General features: G+C 49.0%; 5 protein-coding genes across 5 annotated transcripts; all 5 read right to left on the reverse strand.

Moving 5' to 3' along the window:
* Window positions 1-189: 189 nt before the first annotated feature.
* BDW43DRAFT_295956 (uncharacterized protein) lies at window positions 190-1,228 on the reverse strand (the record flags this gene model as incomplete). The annotated part of the gene is made up of 4 exons (XM_032044142.1): window positions 190-706; window positions 742-884; window positions 1,037-1,125; window positions 1,177-1,228. 4 exons carry the CDS (start codon window positions 1,226-1,228, stop codon window positions 190-192), a joined length of 801 nt encoding a protein of 266 aa, XP_031906394.1.
* A 545-nt stretch (window positions 1,229-1,773) lies between these two features.
* Window positions 1,774-3,455, reverse strand: BDW43DRAFT_305331 (Zn(II)2Cys6 transcription factor domain-containing protein; the record flags this gene model as incomplete). The annotated part of the gene is made up of 4 exons (XM_032045777.1): window positions 1,774-2,559; window positions 2,616-2,690; window positions 2,746-3,329; window positions 3,392-3,455. The coding sequence occupies 4 exons, from the start codon at window positions 3,453-3,455 to the stop codon at window positions 1,774-1,776; spliced, it is 1,509 nt and encodes a 502-aa protein (XP_031906395.1).
* A 1,397-nt stretch (window positions 3,456-4,852) lies between these two features.
* BDW43DRAFT_7398 (uncharacterized protein) lies at window positions 4,853-6,300 on the reverse strand. The gene is made up of 3 exons (XM_032050460.1): window positions 6,128-6,300; window positions 5,756-6,071; window positions 4,853-5,686 (listed from the first exon to the last, which is right to left on the reverse strand). Exons 2-3 carry the CDS (start codon window positions 5,893-5,895, stop codon window positions 4,909-4,911), a joined length of 918 nt encoding a protein of 305 aa, XP_031906396.1. The 5' UTR covers window positions 5,896-6,071; window positions 6,128-6,300; the 3' UTR covers window positions 4,853-4,908.
* Window positions 6,301-6,788: 488 nt separating this feature from the next.
* On the reverse strand, window positions 6,789-8,262 carry BDW43DRAFT_258494 (palmitoyltransferase YKT6). Its single transcript, XM_032039980.1, has 6 exons — window positions 8,197-8,262; window positions 7,969-8,134; window positions 7,581-7,903; window positions 7,457-7,518; window positions 7,232-7,406; window positions 6,789-7,175 (listed from the first exon to the last, which is right to left on the reverse strand). The coding sequence occupies exons 1-5, from the start codon at window positions 8,215-8,217 to the stop codon at window positions 7,391-7,393; spliced, it is 588 nt and encodes a 195-aa protein (XP_031906397.1). The 5' UTR covers window positions 8,218-8,262; the 3' UTR covers window positions 6,789-7,175; window positions 7,232-7,390.
* On the reverse strand, window positions 8,261-10,608 carry BDW43DRAFT_7444 (putative MFS multidrug transporter). Its single transcript, XM_032050461.1, has 3 exons — window positions 10,001-10,608; window positions 9,119-9,936; window positions 8,261-9,057 (listed from the first exon to the last, which is right to left on the reverse strand). The coding sequence occupies exons 1-3, from the start codon at window positions 10,229-10,231 to the stop codon at window positions 8,499-8,501; spliced, it is 1,608 nt and encodes a 535-aa protein (XP_031906398.1). The 5' UTR covers window positions 10,232-10,608; the 3' UTR covers window positions 8,261-8,498.
* Window positions 10,609-10,850: the final 242 nt, after the last annotated feature.

A 10,850-nucleotide genomic window follows, 5' to 3' on the forward strand; every position in this document is an offset into this window, starting at 1 on the left:
ATTCGGGGTTCACATAATCAGAGTTCCAAGCTTTCAAATTAAACCGATGTCAATGAGATTCAAAGTGGATACAATACATAATCCAAATCAAGCTACCAAACCCCAATCCACAAGGATTGGTCGTAAGACAAACTACTCTCGACAAAACAAAGCTCATACAGTCGATGGCTCTTCCAATATCAACGATCCCTACTGTTCCAAAATAATCAAAGGCCCCGCAACAACGCAGTCCTCCGTAGGGGCGCCTGGTTGATCTGCGACATTCACGATAATAACACCCAACTGTGAATCGAACTGAGCTGAGATGGTCGAGCTGTTGGTCCTCGTATCAAAGGGTAGGCTGATAACGTTAAGTCCATGGTAAAACACTACATAGTACTCGCGCGACTCATCAAACTGGGGTTGATTGTCTGGGTCAGAGAAAACAAGTTGGATTTCCGACCCTGGTCGAGCGCCCGTTCCATTCTTGCTAAAGGCAAGCGGTGGCAGATTCTGGCGTGGACTCAGGTGTTCTGGATTCTGTCTTGGACAGCTGCCAGGCACGATGAAAGCGTTCGTGGAATCGAGGATCCGGTTTGCGTAGGGGTAGGCTGTGTCTGATGGGCCGGAGAAAGGGCTGGTATTCCAGACATCGATGAGAGACCAGACGTTGTGACGAGTTCCAACTTGGCCGACGGCCATGAGGGTTGACTTGGAGATGTTCAGACTGGTCGGAAGGCCATGATGGAGACTTCGATGTACACTTGGAGTGTAAGGAAAACATCAGGCTTATTTTCAAAGCCGAAGTTATATTCGCATGGACCGGGCTTGATGGACGTGTTGGAAATTTGGGACTGAAAAATGCGAATGTGTCCCGCTTCGTTGTCTCGCATCTCTGCGATTCGCTGGTAAAGTTGTGCTTGGAAGACCCAGTTCGGTGAAATCAGATGGTGAGAAGGTTTCAGCAGCTTTCTGATAGAAGGAATAGATGATCCATTCGGCACTCAGCAAATTTTGAAACAGAAGATCGCCAGGGCCGGGAGGTCCGGCCTTTTACGGGTGGAATCACACGAGTGTAATTTGTAGCCAGTGGTGTCTTCTTGAACCCATAGGTTTTGAATAGAGAAGGCTCTCCCGGGATCACGTCTTCAGCAGAGTGCAAGCTCCGTGACTCTAGTTATGTTGATAATGCGGTACTCCATAGGGAGTAGAATGCCATGCCGGCAATCAATTGGATAGTTTTACGCATGTCTGCAAAAACACAAGACCAGACCAGCGTTCTGTCAGAAATCAGGGTTCATTTAATATGACACAAGTGCAAGGAATAGGGGAATAAAACAATATGCACTGGTTGGAACGAGCCATTTTCTTGGAGAGGCTCATTTATATATTGCCTGTCCACCTCGACTAGGTCGTGTCATGTCAAGGGTGAAGTGCTGGCAACGCAAGGTCCACTATCTACTAGTAGCGAGATCGGACACTGTGGCAACCACTAAACAACACCTTATCGCTCCCCCTTGTAGAAACAATGATCCTTGATGAAACTGGTTGTATTTGATATAGATAGGAAGACAAACGAAGGCGGTGTCAAGGGCGGTCAATTTGATTGCCTGGCAGTAGTATCTGGCCTGACGCTAAACTTGATTTGGAGGATTCTGCGAGTCCATTCCTATTCAGATTAGGCATGTCATCACGTGTTGATAGCCATGGCTCGTAAAGGGAAAAATGCCATCGAGTCCCGATACCCTTCTTCGCTCAAACAAGGATCAGGGACAATGCTTGACAGATACTAGACTAGGCAACTTCCATTCCTTCTACTCCACCTGCCTCAAAGTTTGTCGGCTTCCCCGACCCAGGCATATTTTCACGCCGACTAATCTCGAACCCGTGGATGTTGGCAACCACAGCCATAATCTCCTCAAGCCAATTAGCTTCTGTCGATCTGGCAGGGAGGTTCCGATAGGCAATATTGAGTGGAAATAGAAGCATGAATGCTCCCGAGCTTCTTTGAAGGTCTTGTAGGTGGTATTCCACCATTCGACATATTTCAATGGCGATGTCCTCTATAGTACCCTGCATTGGAAGAAGTGGATCACTTAGGTCGGTAGATACGAGATTGGGTATATGCATCCTAAGAAGTTCCGCAGTTCTTAGGAGGATCAGCAACAATGCATCGTAGGTAATTAACTCAGTGGCTCGGCACGGGTCCGTGAACCAGATGATATTCTTGAAGGGACTGCGAGGCAATTTCGTCGGATTAGGAGACAGTGGTTCGTTTAGAGGAGCCGAAAACGCTGTATTTGGGAAATCATCCTGCCATTTCCACCGCCAACAGTGCAGTTCTTTTAGGATTGAGAGTAGGCGCTGGCAAAGCTGGGCTTGGAACAAAGCCCGCCCGGGTATGTTCGGATCCCATATTGTTTGTTTGTCGAAATCTTCAAGTAGTCCCGGAATATCACAAAGCACATCATGTAAGTCGTCAGTGGGTGTCTTGGATTCCATTCGTCCAGCCCATGGGGTAGTCTTCCATGATGGATCTTCGAGAAAACAGCGTTTCCTCTCAACAAGGCAGCCAACGGCCTGCCGAGATGTTTAGTATAGATGCCTCCGGGTATGAACGACTGTAGTGTTCTTACAATACAAGTCCTTAACGTAGGGAGTAGAGCGTATCCAAGACCGGTTTGATGGCGATGTGGTCCTCTCAACTCGGTCTATTTCAATGGGTCAGCCGATGCAAGGTTATCTTAAAGCCATGTAAGCCCTCACAATACGAGCCAATCCCTTGTAGTGCTGAAGCCATGCCGATGATTGAGTCAGTGTAACTAGTTCATGAATCCCGAGGCAGAGTATAGCGACCAGAAGGTCAGGCTCAAGAGCTTGATCCGGGGACTGCAATTGCACGCGTAGGCACTGGAGAGCCTGGGAGTAAAACACTGCACCTCTTCGCATCAGATCGGTCTGGCCATGAACTTTCCCGAAATATGTAGTAGCCAAAGCGCGCAGGGAGGTCATAGATAGTCCCGCAGGGTCTTCTGAGCGGTAAAGGACGGAGATCCACGAGGCCGCGTATGGAGAGGCTTCATCTTCATGCCAGGTGAACAGCCGGTCAACTAGATACGAGGTAAATATATGTTGTTCGTCCCATGGTAGGATATCCGCCAATAATAGTGCGTGGGATTGCTCTTTAGAGCTCGAGCAGCTCGGTACTCTTGGTTGCGAAGATGACTTCCATTTCGCCGGTCGACGTTGTGCAAAGCGGTTGGTGACATTCACAAACTCGGCATACTTTATATATCCCTCGCACTGGAAGCCACCTTTTGTGCAACGCTCACAATCGGGCTTTCCCTCATCTAGTGCATGTCAATTGCGCCTCCCGACTATATATATATCTAGCGTTGAAGGTCGAGCGCACCGCACTTTAGTTTGCGTCGTCGACAGGTTATGCAACCCTTGCTGCGGCCACCGACGCCAACCATCGCTACAAGTGAGCTTCTGAGTGTTTCACTAATCGCTAGTCTGTTATGCAGCTTTCGAGAAAGATACTGCGGACCGAGGTAGGGCAACTTCGTTGCTATCGCCGAGTAGCAACACCTACTGGGCACCTCTCAAGCAGCTTCGGGATATGGACTAGTTTAGGATTTCAACTAGATCCGCTACTCAACACAGAATAGAAGAACTGCTGGTAATAACTTATTCTGATGTCTACCCAGAATGTCAGCCTCGGATGAACAGATAGTCCGACCATGGAAGGTTTATGGTTCTTTGTCCAGCCACCTCGAACTCTCTCCTGCACACCATAGAAATATCCAATACTTCATATGTTCAGTTACAGTGTGAAATTGAAATCTCGGCCTTACTTTTCTATTTCTTGAACGACGCCACTGGTATTAGAAACGAATTCAGGACTTCAGTTGCTTTTATTAATATGTATGCTCTGGAACAGTCCAGGTAACATAAAAAAGGACGCTATATTGGGTTATGCTTTTCAGGGGGACCTAAATCTATCATATGAATAACAGACAGGAGTACAGTTCGATGTGTCAGACTTCTCGAAGCCTGGTGAGATTTTTAGCCCTAGTTACACTCGTACAGAGGATGCGGCCTAGGTCTGGAGACAATGAATTTTGATCGCTAAGCATCACAAAAACCTTAAGATAGGCCAGCCATACAGGTTCTCCCTATCTTACATAGAACTGCCGATTCAAGTAGTTATCTGTATCATTACGAGGCTGTCCGGGGGTGCGAGATAGGACATTGCGCGATTTCCTTGCCAAGGCTGAAAATGGCGAAATAATTCAAACGGACTGTCATATTTTCTTCCCTTCCTGTTACTGTATTTTAATAAATCAATAAGGAAATGTTGAGGAATTTGCAAGCTGTTCCGGTTCTTCCATAGTTCATCTCGAAGGGTTAATGAAGGCAGTATTGAACACTTAATGAAACTTCCAACAAAGCGAACACGAAAATATTCTGAACTTGATCATATTGATAATTTCCAATGGTATCTTCCTCTATACAAAAGTCTAATCTCTATACATCGATCGGGGTACTCGAATGAGTCCAAACCCCCTTTTACCGCGGGGACGCTCTCATTCAGTGGGGTAAAACCGGAGCCACCACCGATACACACTGGTCTGAGCACCCGGGAAATCCCTCCTCGAGTGGTATGTGCAGAGAACCCTCATCCAATAACCGGAACAAGAGGAATCATTCTCATGAACCCGTTCTCCGTCCCCCCTCACCGCATGGGAACCGGCCCGGTGATGGGAGTGGGTACGGGATGGTTAATTTTAGCCCTGGATTTAGGGTTAGGGTAGCGGCAGTCCAACCCATTCCAGTAATGTACAGCCACGCCAAGTGGATCCTCCGTCCACCGGCAGCCAATGCCAGCGCGGCATGAGTGATTTTTCTCGATAAGATAGAGATCACTCAGCCCTCGTTTTCATACTCCTCCCCGCATAGCTGGAGTTGCTGGTGCAAAAACGCCCGACCCTCGGTATTGGCAAACCCACCGATGCCGAATGCCGGGATAATGCGGCACATACGAGTCAGGGACGCACCGATCCAGTCTCTGCTGACACGTGCGATTCGGTCTCTGGCGGGGAGTTGCATCGGGCGGTTGTAGAGGTCCAGGCCCAGAAGGTGGATGGGGGTGCTGACCAGCTGGATGGAGGCGGGGATAGCAAGTTGAGCGATGAGGATCTTGGCGTACTCGCGGGAAGCGACCCAGTCGGGGATTGAGCTGGATACCATAGCGGGGAGACTGAAGGAACCGAAGATGGTGAGGCCGTCCCGGAGAAGGAAGGCCGAGTAGGTTGCGAGCGGCATGGTGCGGATAGCGCGGCGCAGGATGTTGCTCTTGGAGACGGCTGTTGGATTGGGGATCGGATTGGTGGGCTTTGGGGCGGGTGGGTGGCCGAAGAGCTGGGCGAATTTGATATCTTTCCAGATGCCCACAGAGGAGTTGACAACAAAAGTCGAAAGGAACGTCGCCATTCCCGAAATGGCGTGGTCAACCCCCGGATAGACTCGGTCCAAGACCGTCTCTGTGGCATTTGCTGCTGCGAACGTTGCGGTGTAGAGACCCCAGACTAGGAGACTCGGGCGGGATGTAAGGAACGTCGCTGGCTGGGTAATGGAAAGCCACAGATGTCGGCGGAATGCTGGCAAAAGAGGTTGGTTGTGCGATGACTTCTCCACGACGAGTCTAGGGCTCAGTCAGAAAAGATGTTTGGAGAATTTCGAGTAACTGCGTTGGTGTACTAGTCAAACGTACCGGTCAAGAATCATGACAGCCGGAGTGATCAATGATGCTGAACCCGCAGCAACTAACACATCTGCCGTGAGGAGTTCCGCCAGCCGGTTCCTCTGCATGCTGAAGGGGAATGCTTGTTGAATAGGGAAGTCTTGTTCCATGTTGACTGTGGTATTGGCTCTCTTAACGGAAGGTAGACAATCAGTTGGTATAGAGTTGCTGGTGGAGAGTGAGAGTTGTCTCGGGGCACGCGTCGTTTCAGGCGTATAACCGTGTATGTCTAATGACTCAACAGAGAAAAAAGAAAATAATCAAAAGAATGGATAACAACAGTAGTCTATGCACGTTCGTTAGGTATAATATGGTTGGGTGCGGAGGGGCGGGAGAGCTCACCTACTATTCTCGCTCAAACGCTGGGGTATACTGGACAATGATGGACAAAAGGAAGGGAGCTGGGGATAGATAAAAAGCGAGAGATAAGTGAAAGAGGGGCTATATGAACAACAGTTGTACAGGTCGTAAAGGAGATCAAATCCCAATGAGGCCCAACTGTCAAGCCCACAACATTTACAACAGAGCATGAGAAATTCGGCGGCCATGGCCAATCAGACGCGACCGGGCCGGGAGCCCGGTTACAGACGGGGTATTTGGCGGTACCACCATGCCGAATCCTGAGAGTAATGGAAATTCAAGCTTCTTAACCGACTGGGATTAGTGGTGGATCGCCTTCTAGAAGACGAGTTGATGCAGAGCGAATTGGCGGGCGTCGATGCTGGTCCCGAGTGGAGTTGCCCTAAGGGGGCTGCCCTGCCCTAATGTGCCCTAATCTCCGCATGATCTACATTGGACGAGGGGCGACTTTCCTCGATCGCCTCGACTTTTCCTCGCCGAAAGATAAGCCCGTCCCGGTATTAGCTCGGAAGATATCATTTCGCTTGTCGGATCTTCACGGAAAAGGCAGCCAGTCGTGTGGCCAAGACAGTGGCTTCGTTTAATCTTTTATAACCAAGCTAGCGGGCCTGGAGGGCACGATCTGAATGTTTCATCCTTATCGCACTCCTCAACCGGTGTGTCAACGTGGTTTGTAACAATTTGCAAATTTCATCACTAGCGGAGCGGACTCTATGCACCAGGGCTCCACTCGAACAGATGATAAGCTGATAAAAGATCGGTGTACGCCCTGTTCCTGACGGTCGGACAGCTCACACACTGACTTGTCATCGTGCCTGGTTTCAGGCCGACGCATCGAGGGGAGAAAAACAAGTTTTGTTCTTATTCTTTGTTACAGTGGTGACTCAGTAGATAGTAGGTCTCTACCAATGTATCACGGCGCCCCAAGTCACAAAAGCCAGATCAACAACACCCCTTCTTCTGCCTCTAAGAGTGAGTGACAGTCTGAAATTGAAAGAAATGATTTCTCCGTGATGCTTGCTCCATGTGCCTTTCATATATTGTTAATCCACCGCCAGCGTACCAAATTTCAAGCAAACAGCTTACTGTATCAAAACTAAAGGCAAATGCCAACTATAGCTGCAATAAAGAATGAAAACGCTCCGAACACAATGAAATTAAGCAGTCAAGACACCGAAACCCCCCTTCAGGGAGGGGTTCACGATGATACCGAGGTCTTCTGTGTCCGCCCCTATGGGATATCTCTTACATAAGGATGCAACTAAACAACGTCAGCCTCCTGGTATGCAAAAAAGTGGTAGTCCGCCTTACCAGCTATTCTGCTTCTTGGCAGAGGTGTAGAACATCTTGGATTGCGAGGACAAACCTTCACTCTAAACCCAGTTAGCCTCTTTCTTCAACCTGTGTCGAATGCCTTGTAGAAGCCAAAGTTTACCTTATTAACAAGGTCATCGATCTTCTCTCCGCGCTCCAAGACGCTCTCGATGGTCTTGTGAAGAACAATCTTGGTCTCATCCAGCTCCTTCTGGATCTTCATAATGCTGTCCACCTGGTGCGGATCCTGGTAGGCGGTGATGTATGTCTTGAGCGAGGGGAAGGTGATGGGCTGAGTGGCGGTGCCCGCGTTGGGGTGGAGGGAAAGAAATTCATCGAGGACCTTGGACAGGATCTGATGGGCAGCGAGGGAGGGATATTCATTGTCGCTGATGATGACGCCGGCGATGCCTTGGGTCCGCGCATACACGTGGAATGTGAAATCTAAGAACATGGGGCGGTCAGGGGGAAGTTGTCCAACGGTCCGTGGGCAAGGGCTGTGAACTTACCTTGCTCCTGGATATCTTGTCTCTGGCCTTGCTTTGTTCTCTCGGCCACCGTCTTACTGAACATGGTCATGAATTCGCTGATGCTACCCCTAGTGAAGCGCGAGTAGCTGGTGAGCTCACGCTCCGCACACAGCTCCACTGCCGGCTGCTGGGCATTCTGTAGGATCTATCAAGCGCGGAGCGGGTTAGACAGAGACCAGTATACAGTAGGGACCTTCGCAGACTCACTCCGATATACTGGATCTTCATTTTGGCGAACTTTAGGGGGTATAGGGGGCGACTGACGTCGTTGACAGTTGGCTGGAAGTTTTGCGGGGATCCATTTATGGCTTCACCGCCTTGACCAACCTTATTAGATCCATCCCATTTTTTTCAGGCAACCAGTCACATGTTTTCATTATCGGTCAACCTCATGAATCAGGCAGCAGAGTCGTTGTTTTTTAAAACCATCCCATTATAGCATTCAACATTGCGCTATCCTATGTACATATACTATTTCGGTCATATTCGCAGCCCAAAGAAGCCTTATGCTATGACGTCCGGTTTTCGGCTGCCAGCGCCTGTCTCTCGTCCACGGTCAGGTCGCTCTTTGCGTGATGAATCCGTACGAAGAACACAACAATAAGACCTCCAACCAATGCCAGCCCCGTCTGATACCAGAAAGCAGCCTTGTAGCTTTCAAACTGGCCCAGATGCTCGGTTTCTGACTTCACAATGTCAGCGAAGCCGAGGAATATAGCAATTCCGAAGTGAAGAGTGCAGTTAATCAATGCCCCTGCCAACCCTTGTTTGGCTTTCGGCATATTAGTAGTAATGAAGATATTGGCGATATTGAAGCTGATATCAATTCCGACCGTGGCGCAAATCATTGCGGGAAAGACAAAACCCCAGTATACCCCACCTCTAGGGATCAGGGCAAAGAAGAGTCCAGAGCCGGCGTATCCGACACAGGAGATCAGCATCAGAATCGTCCCGGATATCTTGTGCATGATGAAACCTCCCGTTGTCGAGAGAATAAGTCCTCCGACCCCCATGGGGACCGTCCAGGCTACTATTTGCAGCGGACCGGCACCCATTATTTCCGACATGCTGCAGAGAGAGATCGTCAGTTTAAATCCACAAGGGATCCGCACTCGGGGGGTTCACTTACTATAAGGTGGCATATAAAAGATATATACCCAGACTGCCATATAGGAACAGCAGTGCAATGGCAAGTGGCGTCATGTATTTGACTGCGAACAAGTCTCCGGGAAGCAGGGGGTTTTCCACTACCCATCCTTCAACATAGACCATGGCTCCCAAAAGGATGATCCCCAACGAGAAGCAAACCGGGATATACGGTGTCTTCCAACCTTGTGGAGCATATGAACTTTCCGCTATCGCAAATACAAGCAGGACACATCCTGGTATCGACAGGCAACAACCAATCCAATCCATTCGGACTTTCGACTGTCTTCTCTCTGCAAAATCGCTTGGGATAGAGAAATACGAGGAGATAGTGGTGATTGCGGAGAGGATGGCCCCAATGAAGAAATACCATCTCCAGGACACAAACTGACTGCACAAGCCTGAAAAGAATATACCGACAAAAAAGCCTAGCGCGGCGCATGCGCCATAGACGCTGAAAATTAAATTCTTTCGCGGACCCGGTCGGTATGTACTTCCCAGGATCATGATCCCAGACGGGAGAAATGCAGCAAGTGCGAATCCTTGCAGCGCTCGACAGATGAGTAGCATTAGCCAGGTCTGAGAGAAACCGGCTAGAATCGACGAGATAGTCAGCCAGCCAGCTCCTGCCAGGTAGAGCACATAACCGCCGTACATGTCTCCCAGTCGACCGAATATGAGAAGTGTCGAGGTCACGACGAGAGACAGGGCGGTTGATGGCCATACAACAGAAGCTGCCGGTATGTGTAGCTCCTTGACTAACGTGGGAATAAGAACGTTTGAGCCCGATATATAATATTCCTATCAATAACCTGGTTAGCTCTTCTGGGATGTAGTTACGAGCACAAGCGAGGAAAAGCCATACTGCAAGGATCTGAGACATTACAATAGAAAATCCAAAGGTCAATTCCGACCATATGTTAGAGAAGCAAGCAGGACGCTCTCGTCCTAGTCTCTCGAGATCAAAGGAGTCTGATTGTTGCTCTAGCTGTGATGGAGACTGTGACATTCCCGGAGTCGAAAATCCTGATCCATTCATGGATTTCTCCATGTTTGGATCTGATCCACTGAGTGGTGTATCTGCAATGGGTGCCATGGCTGATGCAGGGATTGAAAGCTGTCAAAGACACAGTCTCTACCGAGGGGACTTTATTTTTTATACTGTGCTTCTGCGTTTCTTTTACTAATCGATTCATAGAACTTTCAGTGAATTTCTAAGAACCGGAGTCGTCCGTTGATGACAATTGACACTACGGATGGCGTTGCGAAAGCTTTGCCTATTATGACAAACCCTGTTCGGAATTTCCCACAAGGTGGCCAATAGCTTCCACCCACCAGGTGCAGTCGAATAGTAGATCCCTCCGCTAGCCTTCCAGATGAGTTTTTTTCTTTCTCCAAACAGCCTAGTGGCTAAGATGTCAGTCTAGATTTAGCCTCAGTTTTCCAGTTTAACTTCCTAAAACGGAAGTTGTGGGGAGTGGGGCATTATCATAGCTCCCTCGCCTCTTTCTGCCCTTTTCCACCAACACAGTCATTCGTCCGTTTGTTGTTGCTCACAATGGCCCGTCGACACCTGAATATCCTTTCAAAAGGAAAATCTTTCAATTCAACCACTATGTGGGGGTTTTGCACAGTTCAAAGACTGCTATATCACAGTTCACCTACATAGGGCAGTGCCACATCTCATCAAGACGAGAACATGCGGGGGATAGTCC

Source organism: Aspergillus alliaceus, assembly GCF_009176365.1.
Source record: "Aspergillus alliaceus strain CBS 536.65 unplaced genomic scaffold BDW43scaffold_1, whole genome shotgun sequence".
NCBI lineage: Eukaryota > Fungi > Ascomycota > Eurotiomycetes > Eurotiales > Aspergillaceae > Aspergillus > Aspergillus alliaceus.

Excerpts from the sequence above, each read along its gene's own strand:
- BDW43DRAFT_7398 (XM_032050460.1), bottom strand. The coding sequence starts at position 5,895 with ATGGAACAAGACTTCCCTATTCAACAAGCATTCCCCTTCAGCATGCAG. Across the intron at positions 5,687-5,755 it reads GCTGTCATGATTCTTGACCG|ACTCGTCGTGGAGAAGTCAT; the intron begins GTACGTTTGACT and ends ACTGAGCCCTAG.
- BDW43DRAFT_258494 (XM_032039980.1), bottom strand. The coding sequence starts at position 8,217 with ATGAAGATCCAGTATATCGGA. Across the intron at positions 7,904-7,968 it reads ACAAGATATCCAGGAGCAAG|ATTTCACATTCCACGTGTAT; the intron begins GTAAGTTCACAG and ends CCATGTTCTTAG. Across the intron at positions 7,519-7,580 it reads TCGATGACCTTGTTAATAAG|AGTGAAGGTTTGTCCTCGCA; the intron begins GTAAACTTTGGC and ends AACTGGGTTTAG.
- BDW43DRAFT_7444 (XM_032050461.1), bottom strand. The coding sequence starts at position 10,231 with ATGGCACCCATTGCAGATACACCACTCAGTGGATCAGATCCAAACATG. Across the intron at positions 9,937-10,000 it reads TAATGTCTCAGATCCTTGCA|GAATATTATATATCGGGCTC; the intron begins GTATGGCTTTTC and ends GGTTATTGATAG. Across the intron at positions 9,058-9,118 it reads CTTTTATATGCCACCTTATA|CATGTCGGAAATAATGGGTG; the intron begins GTAAGTGAACCC and ends CTCTCTCTGCAG.